The sequence below is a fragment of the Polistes canadensis genome, unplaced genomic scaffold (assembly GCF_001313835.1).
Source record: "Polistes canadensis isolate GaletaPanama2010 unplaced genomic scaffold, ASM131383v1 scaffold_13, whole genome shotgun sequence".
Taxonomy (NCBI): domain Eukaryota; kingdom Metazoa; phylum Arthropoda; class Insecta; order Hymenoptera; family Vespidae; genus Polistes; species Polistes canadensis.
Genome location: NW_014569560.1, coordinates 1,278,707 through 1,296,656, shown reverse-complemented (window position 1 = coordinate 1,296,656; position 17,950 = coordinate 1,278,707). Strand labels below are relative to the sequence as shown.

General features: G+C 29.2%; 1 protein-coding gene across 5 annotated transcripts in view; it reads right to left on the bottom strand.

The window, feature by feature from the left end:
- Positions 1-17,950, bottom strand: part of LOC106793337 — an 82,242-nt gene that overhangs the window by 15,304 nt on the left and 48,988 nt on the right. For 3 of the 5 annotated variants that reach the window (XM_014760190.1, XM_014760193.1, XM_014760194.1), the window contains 9 exons: positions 13,656-13,751; positions 12,828-13,065; positions 11,971-12,042; positions 9,664-9,829; positions 7,694-7,803; positions 6,839-7,014; positions 6,316-6,532; positions 6,047-6,168; positions 5,155-5,331 (listed from right to left, as the gene is read on the bottom strand). In XM_014760190.1, the coding sequence (XP_014615676.1) occupies positions 5,155-5,331; positions 6,047-6,168; positions 6,316-6,532; positions 6,839-7,014; positions 7,694-7,803; positions 9,664-9,829; positions 11,971-12,042; positions 12,828-13,065; positions 13,656-13,751 (1,374 nt within the window). The remainder of the gene's footprint in view (positions 1-5,154; positions 5,332-6,046; positions 6,169-6,315; positions 6,533-6,838; positions 7,015-7,693; positions 7,804-9,663; positions 9,830-11,970; positions 12,043-12,827; positions 13,066-13,655; positions 13,752-17,950) is intronic. The other 2 variants (XM_014760191.1, XM_014760192.1) reach the window with 2 other exon arrangements.

Sequence of the window (17,950 nt, the reverse complement as noted above, 5' to 3'; positions counted from 1 at the left end):
AGAGAGAGAGAGAGAGAGAGAGAGAGAGAGAGAGAGAGAGAGAGAGAGAGAGAGAACAAAGAGATAAAGAGAATCTTTACGAATACGTACGATGATATATACCTTCTTTAAAAAATAATCTCCAATTCTATTCTCGTTTTTTCTTGCTTTTTAAGTTCCTTCTTCGAAAAAAAGAAGAATAATCAAAAAAAGAAAAAAAAGAAAAAAAAATCAAAAGCAAAGTAAAAAAAAGTAGAAGAAGAAGAAGAAGAACGAAACGGATTCACAGGATAAATATTCTTGTGGGGTCGATTCTGGTGTCGAACGACGGACGGTTGCTATGCTGGACGAACAAGAATGTAAGAGAAAGAAAGAGATAGAAAGAATGAGAGAAAGAATGAGGGAAAGAGAAAGAGGATGATGAGAAAGAGATAGAAAAGGACAGACTGACTGACTGACTGACAGACAGATACAGAAGAGAGAAAGAAAAAGGAAAAAAAAAAAGGGATAGATACGAACCAAGGCACAGTATTTTCCAAGCTTGTATGAGTTATTGAAAGAAAGCAAGAAAACAAGCAAGAAAGAAAAAGAAAAAGAAAAAGATAGAGATAGAGAAGAGATACAAAATAAGGTACAGTATTTTCCAAGTTCGTATGATTTATTTGAAAGAAAAAGATAGAGAAATAAATAGTGTACGTATAAGCAAGCAAGTATTCAGAGATTACATAGAAGTAAAATGAGTTAAAAAACAAAGTTTCTAGTGTGTATCCTGGTCGTTTAACCGGCAGCCGGATTTCTCGAGTCGAACAAACCGAACAAACGAATAAACGAACAGACCCATCAACTAACGAACGAACGGGAGGACGTAGGAATACTAACGGTAAAAGTATGCCTCTGGGCTGTTGTGATGTTTCTATCTTACTGCTGCTGCTGCTGCTGCTGCTGCTGCTGCTATGGTGTTGACCACTCGATGGGGGTTCAAGGACAGACGACGGTAGGAATCAAGTGGCACACCACACACCGTACGTGAGAGGAACTTCGCGTATTGCCTGCTCTTACCAGAGTGCGAGAGCTTTTATAAGCTTCGAGACGAAGTAGTCGTCCCCACGTCAAAAAGAAAGAAAGAAAGAGAGTAAGAGAGAGAGAGAGAGAGAGAGACAAAAAGAATGACGTAGACCACGATGACGAGGACGCTTCGTTTCGCCGTTATCGCGAGCCCGACACTGGTTACCCTGCGATTTCCACGCTTACAGTCTGCCGACTAGCTAGGCTTCAGGATACAATCGAAGGGGGTGGGGAAGAGAGGAAAGGGGTGGGGGATTGGTTAGTCGGTCGGTTGGTTGGTTGGTTGGTTGCTTGGTTGGTTCCTTGCTTGCTTGCTTTCTTTACTTGTGTCCAACAATTTTCTTTGAATTGTCCTCGGAGAAATCAAAGTATAAAATTGTATGAGAAATGTTTGCTATTGTTCACGCGTTAAAATAATTCGAATGTAGGGAAAGGTAATATAGGGGGTTATGGGTTTAAAAATTGATCGATTATGACGTGATCTTTTAATGTGCGATGATTCAAATATTAGAAATATTTTTAAATTAATAGAAAATATATTAATAATGCGTTGGAATGAAAGTGGGTCTTAAATGTTTAGGATAGTTAATAAATAGCAAAGAAATATTTTTAACGATGAGAATAAATATCAATTATATATAAATATTCTTTTTTTTTTTAATTTGAATTTGTTTGATTTACAGGTAAAAATACGACTTAGGATCATAATTATCCTTTTAGTCGTGCGATATTCACTTATAATATTTTTTTTTGGATTAGTTATTGTTTTTTAACCCCCCTCCCCACCGGTCACCCTGCCACCACTACTAGCACCTTTTTTGTTTACCGTAAAGCGCGAAATATGAAACGCATCGTAGCATCATCCTACCATATGAGACGGATGTCCGTCTGTTACCCCTTTCTCTCCCCCCTCCTTCTTTCTCTCTTTCTCCTCTCTCCCCCTACTCCTCCCCAGTACCTCTCTGCATGTCTGACTATCTTCCTTCCTTTCTATTTATTTTTATTTTTTCTTTTCTTAATGTCGAGCGTGCAAGCAAAACCAACTCCTTCTTTTTCTCACACTCTTTCTGTCCCGTATTTCTTTCTTTCTTTCTCTTACAATCATTGTCTGTTTTCTGCTGTGTTCTCTCTCTCTCTCTCTTTCTCTTTCTCTTTCTCTTTCTCTTTCTTTCTTTATCTGTCTTATTATTCACACAGTTGAAGAAAGAGTTTTGCAAGAGATTAACGACGTGGCCACAACCACCACCACTACCACCAACCACCACCACCACGACCATATTCTCCTTCCATTTTTTATTTCGTTTTCTTTCATCGTATTTTTCTTATTTTTTCTTTATTTTTTTCATGAGTTCAACACCAACTTGCCATTAAATTTTCTATCTCTGACTCTCTCTCTTTTCCTTTTCTTTTTATATTTTTATTTGATTTTCCTAGGGGTGTCGTTTTCGAGGAAGAGAGGAGGGAGGAAGGTAGAAGGGTGTGGTGTGGTGGGAGGTGGGTGGGAAGAGAGATAGTAAAAAAACTGACCTTAATTCGAAATACATTTTTAAGCGAGCTTGTTTCTTTGGAGTTAATGATACGGTGATTATGATGTATAACGAGAGGAAGAAGAAAAAAGAAAAAGAAAAAAAGAAAAAAGAAAAAGTGAATAAGAGAGTAAGATATGGACTAACGAACAAAAAGATTGAAAAGGGAGACATTCTGATTGGACGGAAAGAGAAAAGATGATAGATCTTATTTGTATATGTCCATTAGTAATATTAAGTAAAATATGACAGAAGAGAAATGAATTTGTTAGAGAGAAAGAGAGAGAGAAAAATATATTTTTAAACGAATCATAAACGGGAATGAATACAAGAAGAGTAAGAGAGAGAGAGAGAGAGAGATAAACAGAATTAATTAATAATGAAAAAGTATAAACAATAATTCATATAACGAATTATTTTAAATCGAATTTTAAATGCACGCTTGTATGCGAATTAAAAGAAAACATAAAATTTGTTACGAATAGAATAATAACGTAACTCTATATAAAAAAAAAGGAATTAATGTGTAATAATTTGAAAAATAATATAGTAATCTTATTATTTTTCTCAAACGTTCCTATATATATATATATATACTTCACGTTTATGCGATTTAAAATCATTACAAAAATTTCACGTTATGTGGAAAAAAAAAATAGAATTTCATGAATTAACAGATTTCATACTTTAACGTTAACATATATACATGAACGAGGGCATGATTTAATCGTTTAGGTATTCACGATAGCGAATCAATATAAAAGCCATTGTCTTGTCATCTTGTTCGATATAATTTTATATTTTTTTAAATTAATATTATGTATATATATATATATACGCAATATATATATATATGTTGCGTTTTAAAACGTTACTTTACTCTAGTTGATTCATTCGAAAGATATGCATTTCTTACTTTTTTTTTTTTTTTTCTTATTTTATTTTTTTCACTAATTATTTCAGGTGTGCCCATGACGTTGATTTTATCTTATCATCGTTGATATGTTTATTATTGTGTGAGAATAAGAAAAAAAAGAAAAGAAAGAAATTAGAAAGAGAAGAAAAAAAAAACATACATATATAATCGGGAATTCGAATTCGCGATAAAAAATATTCGACGAGACGTCAACGAGAAAAGAGTATTTAACTTTTCAACGATTCTCTTATCTCTCCCTCTCTCTCCCTCTCTCTCTCTCTCTCTCTCTCTCTCTCTCTCTCTCTCTCTCTCTCTCTCTNATCTCTCTCTCTCTCTCTCTCTCTCTCTCTCTCTCTCTCTCTCTCTCTCTCTCTCTCTCTCTCTCTCTCTTTCTCTATTCGCTTTCTTTTTTCAAGAATACATATATATATTCGAATGAAATCATTTTTTTTATAATCAGTATTCGTCATTCTCTCTCTCTCTCTCTTTCTCTCTCTCGATATCAGTAATAAAAAAAAAGAAAAAAAAAAAAAAAACAGACGATAATTCACGTCTTATTAAATACTATTTTTTATTTCTTAGAGTATATTTTAATCTTGATTAGTATCTATATTGTCATAATTTCTTCTAATATATTATTTTTAGAATGATAATCTAGAATCATATAATGTGATATTATAATAGTATACATATAATATTGTACAGAAAATCGATTATATGATAATCGATTATCCGAATGATCATTTATTCGTATGATAGAATTAGTCACATATGTTATGAATTGTATTTCAAGTTATTTATTTAACAATGTTTATCTAATGAGACACTTATCTCAACTATTTTAAATACTTGAGTATATAACTCCCCCCTTCCCCAGATAATTGTATTTTATTTTTGTTAAACGATTCCCTTTAAGATGAGGGAAAATTGCACGCCCTTTGCACCCCTCCCCCCTCATCAACCCTTTTGTAACATAGATATAGTTTTGTACTATAAATAATTAACACTTTACATTATTGTATTATACTATACCCATGTTGTGTAACGTTCTATAGTATTATATTATATAATATACAAAGATATATGTGTAGTTGTTGATTATATTAACACAATAACGAAGCGTGCGTGTTATGCGCGTTATTAATAAAATTTCCAATGTTAATTAAAAAAAAAAAAAAGTATTAGTCAAATAAAATTTAAAAAAGAAAAATAAAAACACGTCATGCACGATTCATCGAATTTCTTTGTAGAAGAAAAAGAAAATAAAAAACAAAATGGTATTATAAATCTTTTTTCTTCATAACATTCTCTCTCTCTCTCTCTCTCTCTCTCTTTCTTTCTCTCATTAAAACTCGTTATTTCAAACGAACGATTAAAATTAACAAAGCAAACGAGGACAAATGAATTATTATTATTATTATTATTATTATATGCGAGCTTGCACGTAGGAGAAATTTGGTTTGGTATTTTTTTGGTTTTCTCTCTTTTTTAAAAATTTGTTAATCAACACAACACCCAGCATATGTTTGCGAATGTTCGATATATATAAAAAATATATATATATATATGAACAATATGTGAGCATAAAAAAGAAAAGAGTAAAAAAAATGATAACACGTTTTCATCATACTCTGACACATTCTCTGATATTTTTGAATAATGGCGGACCTTGACTTGGCCATCACGTGGTGGTGTAATTCGAAATTGCTTCCGTTGTTTCTCTGGCTCCTTGTACGACTCGAAAAATTTGAACTTGTTCGAAATATCCGACGTCTCGACGTGAACCTCCTCGGTTGTGTCTGAACTTCTTATGACGTCGTCCGATACTTGACGAACCATAAACGCCTTTTCTCCAAAGGTGTTATTGTTATTTACGAGATATATATATACTTTTATTCATTTATCATTAGAATTTTCTATTATTTTTTTCCCCTGTGTTTTTATTTTTTCTTTTTTAAATTTAACTACATATCTAAAGATCTTCCTAAAGTTTTAAAGAGAAATGTGCTAAATCTCTTTCGTATATATATTTATTATAATAAAATTAATATTTTTTTATTTTGTTATGGGAATCAATTTTGTGTGAATTGAAAATTTGAATATTCATTATTTTTTTACTATTTTGTATTGTAATATTGTAATGTGATGAAATATATAATGCATAGTTGTGTATGCATTTAAAATATGTATAATATTGTATCTATATATTGTATGTAAATTTAATATCATTATTTTACTAATTAATTTAATATATATTTATAAATATATTTATATTCTATATATAATACATATTATATTAAATCACATTATAATAATATATCACAAAAATATATTGGTTATTTTTTTTTTGTATTTTTCTAGTTACCTAGTTACCTTTTTTAATTACCTAGTATAACATTGATAATAAAAAAAGCAGAGTCAGCACATTTTTCCGATTTATAATATAATACGTCGTTGAAAAAATAAAATAAAAATTAAAACAAATAGAATCAAATAATACGAAAACGTAACACAGAGAGAGAAAAGGAAAAAAGAAAAAGAAAAAAAGACAAAAACTTACGTCACGTGCACGTCTAGGTGTGTCAGCCGATGGTTTTGGATTAACCGGAGTTACAGGGCGTCCAGTTTTTGCTGCTGAAGCATCGAGTTCTAAGAAAAGTGATCGTGATTTTCGGCTGATACCTAAAAAAAACGAACGAAAGAAAATATTTTAATAATTATTATAACATATCGTAAAAATAAATGTTATATTATGTGTGAGATTAAATTCTTATAATTAAAATAAAATCAAATGAAATGAAATGAAATGAAATAAATTGAAACACCCACCCGCAGCGATGACCTCTTCATCGGCCTTCTCCGGTTTTGGTTTTGTGTTGTCAGTTTCATCGTCCGATGCTGCGATAGGTTCCCCTCTTTCGAATCTTTCTTTGATAGAACGAGCGTGGGTCGAATGTTGAATTTCTTCCGCGGCGTTTATCTTCGTTACCCGTTCACTTCCGGCAACCGCTTGCTGGTACATTTCCTTCATTTTACCTTGTTTGCCCTGAAACAATTAAATTTAATGGCGATGATATATTATTTTTCTCTCCCCCCCCCTTTTTTTTTAAGAATAATAATATAACCATTTTATTTTTCTTTGTGATATTTCTTTCTACGTAAAAATGTTTTACATACCGATTATTCGATAATATTTCTTTTTTTTTATTTTTAATGAAAACAAATTTTACTTTTATTCGTTTGTCTTTTGTTTTAATCGATAATCCCTCGTTTTTTAATATTTCAACAGTTTTGTCTACAATATATCTGCGTTTAATTGAAAGATATGTATATATATTTAATTAATAATTACCATAAAAAGTCTGGAACGTATTCCAGCAATTTCTTCCTTCCTAGCTTCACGTTGAACCTCGCGTCTTCCTTGTTGACTGGTACTTTCCCATCGATTTTTAATATCATCCATTTTGGAGAAACTTATCGGACGTTCGCGAGTAGTACGTTTCGCTTTCACGATTTCTGTATCAATCTCTGAAATAAAAGAAAAGAAGATGTATATATATATATATATTTCTTACTCTTTACGATAAATATATTCTTCCTAAATACAAACAAAAATTTTTATGGTTTTGTGATAGTTACGACGAGAAAAGAAATTGTTCTGCGTGATCATTAAAGTGATATAAAATTCACTTAACTATAATACGAATAATACATTTATATTTTTATATATATAATATTAGAATGAACCAAAAGTTCGTGAGAGTTTATTGTGTTATAAATTGCACAATGGATCAATTTTGTAAAATTTACATTGGAAATATTAATTAAAAAAACGCATAAACTTTTGATTAATCCCTAATACAATGAAACATGCTCATTGTCACACTCAAACACACCCTCTTCTCAATTCTTTCTCAATTCCAATTAAGTGAAGTATTATTATCAAGAATAAAATTAGCAATACATTCATCGTATCGTTTTTTCTTTTCGTTTTTTGTTAAATCAATTACTTCGCGAATAGAAAAAAAAACACAACCACCCATCTACCCACCCACCCGCAGACACACACACACATACTATATATATACTTATTCTAATTTTACTGAACAAACATTCGTTTTTTTCTTTTCGATAAACGATGATTTCTTAACGTTGGACGTCACAATAAGATAGAAAAAAAAAAATCTAAAAAAAATCGTATAAACACCTTCAATTTCTTCTGTAGCATCTTCCTCCTCGCTCTCGCTGGATTCTTCGTATGGTATTCCATTAAGAGATTCGTCCGCGACCCCGATGTCCATGCCTTTTGCTTGAAACCTGAACAAAGAAACGTACAAACTGGTTACAAAGAGTTTGCTCGGTGGCATGTTTCGTAGTAGCGGGCGAGTCATTAACTCGAAGTGACCGCTGCTAAAGCAGCGTTTCCCTCCCACCATCACAACCATCACCACCACCATCATCACCCACCCCCTCTCGATCGACCTCAACAAAATTGCTGATCTTAAGGTGATATGTAATACGATCAACTTCTTCTTATTCTTCTTCTTATTATTCCTTGTGTCAGATTGTTAGTTTCGTTATCATCGATAATTATAACACACGCGCGAAATTTTTTCATTCATTTAAATCTGACGTTTATTAATCGATGATAATAATTTGAATATTTTGTTAAAGACAAAAAATATAATTATAATCATTTAGGATGATTAATTTATATCGAAATAGTGTCCATAAATATTTATTGTATATAATAAACGGTGGTTATAATTATTACGAATAAATGAGAAATATTGTACGTAAGATTATAATTATTTTCTGTTAGACAAATATTATATTTAATAATTTGTTACTTTAAATAAAGTACATCCCTTTTCGGTAATTAACGTTCACGTGAATCACATATAAATAGATATTCTTTATTATTTTTTTCTTTTATTCGTACTTATTCGATCGCAATATCACATAATTACAATAACAACAACAACAATAACAAAGTTGATTCGTTTCAAGTTGCATGTAAGATGGCGAACGGAAGGTTGTAATAATGTTGGACGAGTAAACCAATCGTTTTTTAACGATCGGTGTGTTATTCGTAGAAATCATCGTCATTACAGAGAAAACGTCGGATCAATAAAATTACATACTCCTTTGATATCTGTCCTTTAAAAGCGTTGCCGTATCTGTGTCACGGTTCAACAAGATTACATATATATAAATATATATGTTACCGTTAAAGCCAGAAATCGATTTATAATTCAAAAAAGTATTCTACGCGTAGATGAAAGAGTGTACTTTAATTTAATATAAAAATCATTAAAATCCGTTTGTTAAAAGTATAAAAAATATTTACCAAAATTTTTCAAAGAAATTACAAAGATGCACAATTTACAGCATCGCATTCTCTGACATTTTCTGAACTTTACATGCTAAATTTATAACTCGATATGGTATTCTACGTGTAGACAAAAGAGTGTACTTTAATTTAATATAAGTTTTATTAAAATCTATTCACTTTTAGTATAAAAAATATATACCAAAACTTTTCAAAGAAATATCAAAGTTGTACAATTTATAGCATTGCACAATCTCTGATATTTTTTTGAAAATTTTCTGTACATTGACGGTAACATATATATACAGTATATATATCCTATACACAGTGTCTTACAATAAGTTAAATCAGATTACTTAAATATTTTCTTCATTTTGAATAATCGTATTAAAAGAAAAAAAAAAAAGAAAACTTCGATAGTAAAAATAGTTGTACTATTCATTTTAGGAAAGGGGGTGGAAGAAATCTAATAATAAAAATAATTAAATACAATATAATTGTTTTAACATGAACATAATACATTATTAAGAAAGTAACTCTAATAATAATTATTTAAACGTTTAGAGGAAAACATTTGTAATACAAATGAATCGATTTAATCGAGTTTCAAAGAAGAAAAGTTCTCTCACAAAAGCTAAGTAACTATATATATATATATATATACATACATACATAAAGGTGTGGCAAATGCTATTATGGAAACACGTAAGAGAGAAAAAAGGAAACAGATAGAGTGATAGGTTTATGTTGTTCAGAATGAGAAAGAGAAAGAAAAAGAAAGATAGAGATAATAAGAGAGAGGGGTGATTAGACATTAAAAAACATAATATCGATTTATTACTCACTTGGCAAGTTTGCTGAGAATACTCGGTGATCTTTTCACGGCTATCTGAGAGGGTGATTTTTCTATCTCGTTTGTATTTTCCGTACCAGCTTTTTCGAACACTTGGAAACGAGACTTTACGTTCAAACTTGACAACTCTTCCAATCCAAGATCCGGTTTGTCGGATGCTGAAAAATTTACAAGTAAAATATTACTTTTGTAATTCGTTGTATTCTTATTTTTTTTTGTTCTTTTTTTTTCTTCTTTAATAAATTTTAACATATCGAGATGGGCAAGTAGAGTTAATATTACAGTTATTATTGATACGTGTTTGTATATATATATATAATATTTGATTTTATTAATATTATTTGGAACAAGATATACCGTTGCAAATAAAAAATAAATGTGTTCGTTTTACTCCGTTGACCATCTCTCTTGTAATTTTCTTGTGACACATACACAACACTCTGATTATTATTTGAAAGCATTGAGAAAACGTTGATTAGAACCATTCGTGATTTTTCCGCCCACCGTTTAAAAACGGCTAACTTGCAATTACACTGAACGGTTAGTGAGTGAAATTCTATCCTTTATCATTCACCTAATGTTACTTATTTCATTTCTTTTATTATATATTTTATTTCTCATTTTATTTTATTTTAATTTAATTTGTTTCACGCAACATATTGTATGCACAAGCAAAATATAAAATTTTGTTCTTTGGCGAAAGCCAATATACGTTTATTTTCACTATGGACGAACATATGTTGTATATGTAGTTAAAAAAGTAAGGATTACAAGTAACATTTTTTTTTTTTAATTTAAAATAAGTGCACAACTACATTGCATTTGCAATACTCGGTTTGTATTTGTGCATGTTTCGAATTAAAAGAAAAAAAAAATAAATAATATTTCTTGAACACTATTCCTTTACTTTTTAGTCAGACAAATAAATCTAATTAAAATGAATCTCTAAGTTTATATATGTATAATACAACATTCGTATAAAAGTGTTGAGCGCGACAATTTTGTTTAATAATTTTATAAACAATAATAATAAAAATGTTCTATCAGTATTACTATATTGTTATGTACATATATGAATATATATTTCAAGGTTATTTATTATAGTTTAAAACTTACTCACATATAATTTATATGAAATATTGTTCTTTATATTCGATAGTATAACTTTATTGATTTACACTACACTAGTCAATAATTTTATTATAAAAAATTGTAATATTAATTTATTAAACAATATATATTATGATTCATAATACGATTATTATAGAAAATTGAATCGTTATATCGCAAAATAAGAACACGTAATGTTAGTTACAATAACTATTGACACTTACGAAGCAACTGTAACATTATCTATGTTCTTAGAAAGGTATTCTTTGTTTGTAAACCAGAGAGAGTAACGATTAATCACATAATCAATGTGATTTCGATTTATGTTTATCACCGAATCCGACGTAATATTATTGTAAATAAATTTAAAGAACGTTTAACGGAGATAAGTTTTGAACTGCGAAGAATAACCTTGAAATACCAATATGTATATTTAGGCCAATGGGATTCATGATGAAACGGGTTCCATTTTTAATCAAAGTAACATCAGTTGTTTTTTTTTTAAATTTTTCACAGTTGTAAAGCTCGTTTAACAATAGAACTATACTTAAGTAAAAAGGGTGACATAATTAATGAATTAAATAGCATTATTATAATTAAAAATGCTATACATGAATTTAAATATAATTGCTCGGACACACACTGATTTACAAATAATATATTCATAATTGCATATGCAAAAGTAAACGTATAGACTTCTGCAATAATTATTGTTAAATCGTGAAAATAATAAAGCGTCTTATCGAAAACAAAACGTAATATTGTTGCATTTGATCACTCATATATTTTTGACAAATAATTATTATATACTCAACAATTTTTCGCGCTAAACAAAAAAATAAATTATACGTTTAATTACGTTTGTGCAATTATTTACTCGTAAAAAGAATTATAAAATGAATTATTCGTTCGTCAACCACCTTAAAATGATTCTTAAATGATTCGATGACGAAAAATTAGTATATACGTGTACACACTACAGTGGGATTAGAAAACAAAATGTGGTTAAATATGTTAAACATAATAATATATAATAATAATAATTATAATATATAAATATTATTACAATTATATATAAATTGTTGACATAAAAATTTGTTAAGTGGGGTGTCTGGGTGGGGGTTTGGGAACGAGTTAGAAACGATTTTGCACATTTTGCTCACACTGTGTTCCACACACCGGACTTTACCTCTGACCACATCAGGCGGCAGCTCTTTAGGTTCGTTCTCACGTATGATCAGCTCCGGTTTTCGAGGTCGCACTACGAAGTTCACAAGACATCTCTTGGTCGCATTAACTATATCTCTTTCTTTCTTACAGCTTTTATCTTTTACCCATAAGTTACTACCCACCACTCTAACGTTCAACTCTCACTCTCATTCCCTATCAACCTTCCATATTCTCTTTTTTTTCCCACTTTCACAAAAATTTACAAAATTACTTTTACAACTTTAAGAAATTCTTTTACTCCTCTTTTCCTTTTTGTTTAAACCAAAAGAAAAAAGAAAAGGATAAAATAAATTACACATTGAGAGAAAAGATGAAGAAAAAAGATTAATAATTTAAATGAAATATAATGTAAAAATAAACGAGAGGTATTAATATAAAAGTATTCAATTATATTATTAATAATAATAATAATAATAATTGTAATAATAATGATGAATTATTTTATATTACAATGATGAAAGAAAAAAAAAATGTTTATTCTTTTTAACTTTTAAAAACCTATTGTAATATTTATTCAAATCTAGTTCAATTAATTGGTAAATAATTATAATTAATTGAATAAATCTAATATAAGATGTGTTTAAAGTTGTTAAATAAATCAAAGGTACATTGGTAAATTCACAAATTGATTTGCAATGTATCGGGCATATTGGAAATTATGAGAATAAAATTACGAATAAAAAAATATCAATTTTATTTATTTGAACTTATTGTCATAATTATCCTCACTGTATTCAAAATACGAATAAGAAAAAAAATAATAATAATAATAAAAATAATATTTGAAAGATAAAAGAATTGAACGGATTGACTTACCAGGTTGGTCAGACTCTTCGACCGGTTTAGGTTGGAAAAGTTCCTTGAAGTGGGGTTTACAGTAAAGAGTACTCTCATGGCTCTCATAATTGTCGACGTTAAGCTGCTTGCTGCACTGTACGCACCGGAAGCAATTCTTATGCCAGACCAGACCCTCGGCCTTTGTTTGTTCCATTTGGAACACGACCTTGTTGCAACTGCGGCAATTTTGGTTTGCCGCCTCGCCATTTTGGCCCACCTAAATTGAAATCGATCAAAATCATGGCGAGGTTGCTATCTTCTTCTTCTTTTTTTTTTTATTTTTTTATTTTACTTTAATTTCACACGAAATTTTATTCCATTTTTATATCGTCATTTGTATGATGCATTCATTTATATGTTGTATATATATATATGTGCATATAATATTTATGCATTAATATTTTATGATGTACTATGTTTTTGAAGTTATACTTCTTTTGGCGCGTTTTGAAAAGTGAAGTTAGATGCGACCGAAAAATCGATACCACGAAGTTGTCGATATTTATGATGCGCGGGCAAATTGAAATTATTTTTGAGGTTATGGAAGTACATAAGTATTTTTTTGTGTTTTATTTTAATCATTTTTTCGTATTTAATTATTACTCATGTTTATGCAAAATTAATATTGATATTTTTTTGCGTATATACATTTAAAGTAATATTAATAATTGAGAAGTGATTATTATTGTTACTTCTTTCAAATCTTTATATTTGAAATGATTATTTTTGTTATTGGCAATAAATCGTCTTATGCATATGACAGTTTGTAAAATTAATTTATTAATGCACGTCACACTTAAAACTCACGGCATTTAATTGTTGTTGCACTTTTCCTGCATCGACCGAACGCACGTGGAGGACCGTTTTTTTGCTCAGAGCGTCGAATTTGTTGAAACTCGATTTCTGTAAATATACGACATAATAAAATATAAACAAATTACACAATGGATTATTTAGAAAAATTGCCAATTGCGAATATCGAACATTCGTTCTTGTTCGAATGAACATATTTTCGTTCGTGGATAATGGTGTGTCCACTCCATAGAAATTAAATTTTTTTTATAAATATCGAATTAAATCGAACAGAACAAATGTAGAATAAAATTGTTGAAAAATGTAGAAGAAATTGTTGTTTTCATTAAACAATCTGTTCTATAATAATATTTAGCATAATTTCAATATAAAATTATGATTAACATTCACGATGATTTTGACGAAAACAATTTCTAACGATATATACATGGACCATCCTATATGTATATATATTATATTACAAACATTTATTAATTATATATCAATGAATAATAATTGAAATATACCTAATTTGTTTAAATGAGAATTCGTTCAAAAAATCTTCTCGAAATTAATTATATAACTTATCGAGATATGATTTACGTGAACGAACTTGAATATATTTTCTACGAATCGTTTGATACTATGAAAAAAAAAACGATACAATTTCAAATAATGTAAATATAGATATAATATAATAATTGATGGAAAAAATTTATCAAACACGTTACAAACATGTATAGATAAAAATTTACGATTAGGATGAGAAGAAGATACATATACGAGATATATAATAATTTATCATACATGAGATATACGTATACACAACATTTAGAGTATATAATAATATAATATAATATATATGTGTATGTATATAATTGATTAATATTTTTTATTAACATAAATTTATTTCCTGTCAATCCAATATATAAATTACGAGCGTCCTTGACGTAGTATAAAAATTTCTCTTTTTTCATTTTTCGAATTACTATTATATAACTGTGTGTGTGTCATTATTACCAACCCATATATATTATATACATATACANATAACTGTGTGTGTGTCATTATTACCAACCCATATATATTATATACATATACATATATATATACTTTTTTTTTTTATTTCTTTAAGTAGATGATAATGACGATGAAAGCCTCTGTCTTTTGATATTTTCAAAATTAGCATAAAGCGAGATAATATATTACTTTTTGTAATAATAATAAAGCTGTTAGGTTAATCTTACAATTAGAAATAAATTGAGAAGGAAGAAAAAAAGCCAAAAAAAAGAAAAAAAAGAAACAAAAAAGAAAGTAATTCGCAAATGAATCGTCAGGCTTCTTACCTCAAACCTCGGCCTCCCAAGAACTCGATCCTTCTTTTTACCCTCGCTTGTTAGGTTTGCCAAACTACAGTAGGAAGCCCTCTGTTCGGAGGTAGATTTTCGTAATTTTTCGGTTAGGATTTCATGCACCGTTGCCAGAGAGAGAGAGAGAGAGAGAGAGAAAGAGAGAGAGAGTGTGTGTAGGGTAGTCATCGAACAAAAAGAAAGAAACAACACACGGTCTCCTGGTTAGTTGCGTGGTCAATATTTTTTGTTTGTTTGTAAAAACAAGCGCATTTTACCTTGATACTCGGATCTGAAGGTGCAGTGATCGGTTCTCATTTATTCTTATTTATTATTAATTGTTAATTCATTAGTAATCTTTTTATTTTTTTTTTCATTACCTGATAAATGTCAGTAGTTTGTTTTATGTGTTTTTTTTTCGGTCCACTTTAATGTATAAAGATAGAATATTATTATTGATAATGTTTAATAAAATAATTTGCCAATTGGAAATTAACTTTCCATATTTCCAAGGATGGTGTAACTATCTTTTTGTATTTTATTTTTTGTAAATGTTTATAATGAAAATGAAAATATTAACTTATTATATTTGAAAATTTGGCCCAATAAAAACAAAAAGATGAGAATTGTTTAATATTTTATATGTAATATATCTATAAATAAATAATTATGAATTAACTTAATTCAAATAATTATTTATTTGTTTTGTTTATACCTTATCAAAAATATATTTTATAAAAAATAAAAACGTAGTAATGTAAGATGTTTTCTCAATGGTTAATATTTTCGATGGGAAATATTTTTAGGGTGATGGCAAAAGGGGAAAACAAGATTAAAGCAAGCCTTTCGGACTTATCCCATGGCAATAAAGTTACGACATCGAGTTATGGGTTTCTTTTTTAGAATGGGTGAGGATTATTTGACCGAGCGCTGCACCAACAGGGATAAAAAAAAATAATAAAAAAAAAAAAAGAAACGTATAAAAGAAGAAAGAGAAAACGACGACGCGTTGAGAAGATGAACACAAAATTATTTTATCAATTTGATGAGATATAAATTTCTAAAAGGACACGACATGACTTGCAATAATTATTTTTAAGAAAAAAAAAAAAAAAGAAAAAAAAAACTATCTATCTGTAATACGTTACGCGTTAAGAAACAAAAATCACATAAAATATATAATAAAAATACGACAACGACTCACACAATCCATCGGAGAATAATTTTGAATCATTTCAAGTACTCTACTCAATGTTATTAATACTAATTAGTAAAAATACATTGTATATGTGTGTGTGTGTATGTGTCCACGTGCGTGCGTGCGTGCATGAAAGGATACAAATTTTAAAATTTTATTACAATTTTAAATATACCATCTCGTAACAATAAGTATATTATACATAAATAAAAAAAAAAAAATGAGAATGATAGATACAAAACGAGAAATAAGAAAGAAAAAAATACGACACGAAGAGAAAGAGAAAATAAAAAATGAATTTTAACTAAAGTGTACGAAGAAAGTGAAAAAAAAAAAGAAAGGATAGAAAGAATGTTTGTTCATAATGTTATTTTTATGATGTATAATCAAAGTTTTATGCTATATATATATATATATGAAAGGATCGCGATCTTCCGCGGACATAAATTGCAAGATCACATTGGAATGATGTCACAGATCGGAACGAAATCCGTAACCGGTCGGTAACCGATAAACGGAGCGTGCGCAGAACTCGCAAAAGGTAAAAACTTGTAATCGGTGTACGTACGCACCCGATTCTCCTCGAGTCTCGTGCAACGTTGACGTAAAGTAGGGCAAGTAAGTAAGTACTAGGTTATTATCATGTCGGCCCTTCCTTAAATGGAGAGACAGCATTCGTGCCATGGCAATGAGAAAAAGAGAGAGAAAGAGAGAGAGAGAAGGAGTAAGTATACGACCAATGAATGCACACGCACGCGGACGAATGAACACACATGGGGGGAGGAGGGGGGGGGGAGGCGAATACACCGTGCACAAATTTCTGTTTGTGTGTGTGTGTGAATTTATTTGAACAATTTTTAAATTCGTGTATTTATTCTTCGTAATTATTTTTCTACGAAAGTAATTCGTTGATTATGATCGATATTGTTTTTGTTTTTTTGTGTGTTTTTTTTTATGTATTTAGAATTGTGAAAATAAAGAAAAATGTGATTTTGATTTTGCGTGAATAAAAGTTGAATTAATAATCGTGTCATCGTCGTCCCTTTTTTTTTTTGGAATTTTGGTTAAAAAGTACTTACGAGGGTCTTGACCGACACCCCGGCGAAGACAATTGGGTCTTTGCAGAACTTGGAGAAACCCTTCTCGCATACTCTCAGATCACCCATTGATTTTGCTTTCTACGATGGTTGAAAGCCATCAACGAGAATTTTTATTAATCGGTACAATAATCGGGATTCTAATTCGAGATTATACCGATAATTTTCTTTTTTTCTCATTGTTAGAATAAAAGAAAAAATATATTTTAAATAATAATAATAATCATCATATTAATAATAATTGTTTTGACAAAATATATATCATCGGTTTAATCTCTCATTGTTAAGAATAATTTTCAAGTTTCGTGACATATTTTAAAAAAAGAAATAACAAAACAAACACAAAGAAATGTCACCAAACTTTTCTCGTAAGAATTAATATAACGTGTTATATAGAATAAATCATTGAAACAATTCAAATCAAACATTAAGAAGCATTAACGAGTTAGTCGTATGATTCATGCAAAGATAGAAAGGAAAAAAGACAGCTAAGTATTAAGCTAAATCTACTAGCATTCACATTTTCGCAATATATTATTAAATAATTACAAATAATTATTCTCTCTGATTTTTCATAATTATTTTTTAAAAATTAAATAAAGTATTCGTACATTGGTAATATGAAAATATTATTACCACTGTACAAATACTCTTTTAGTTTTTTCT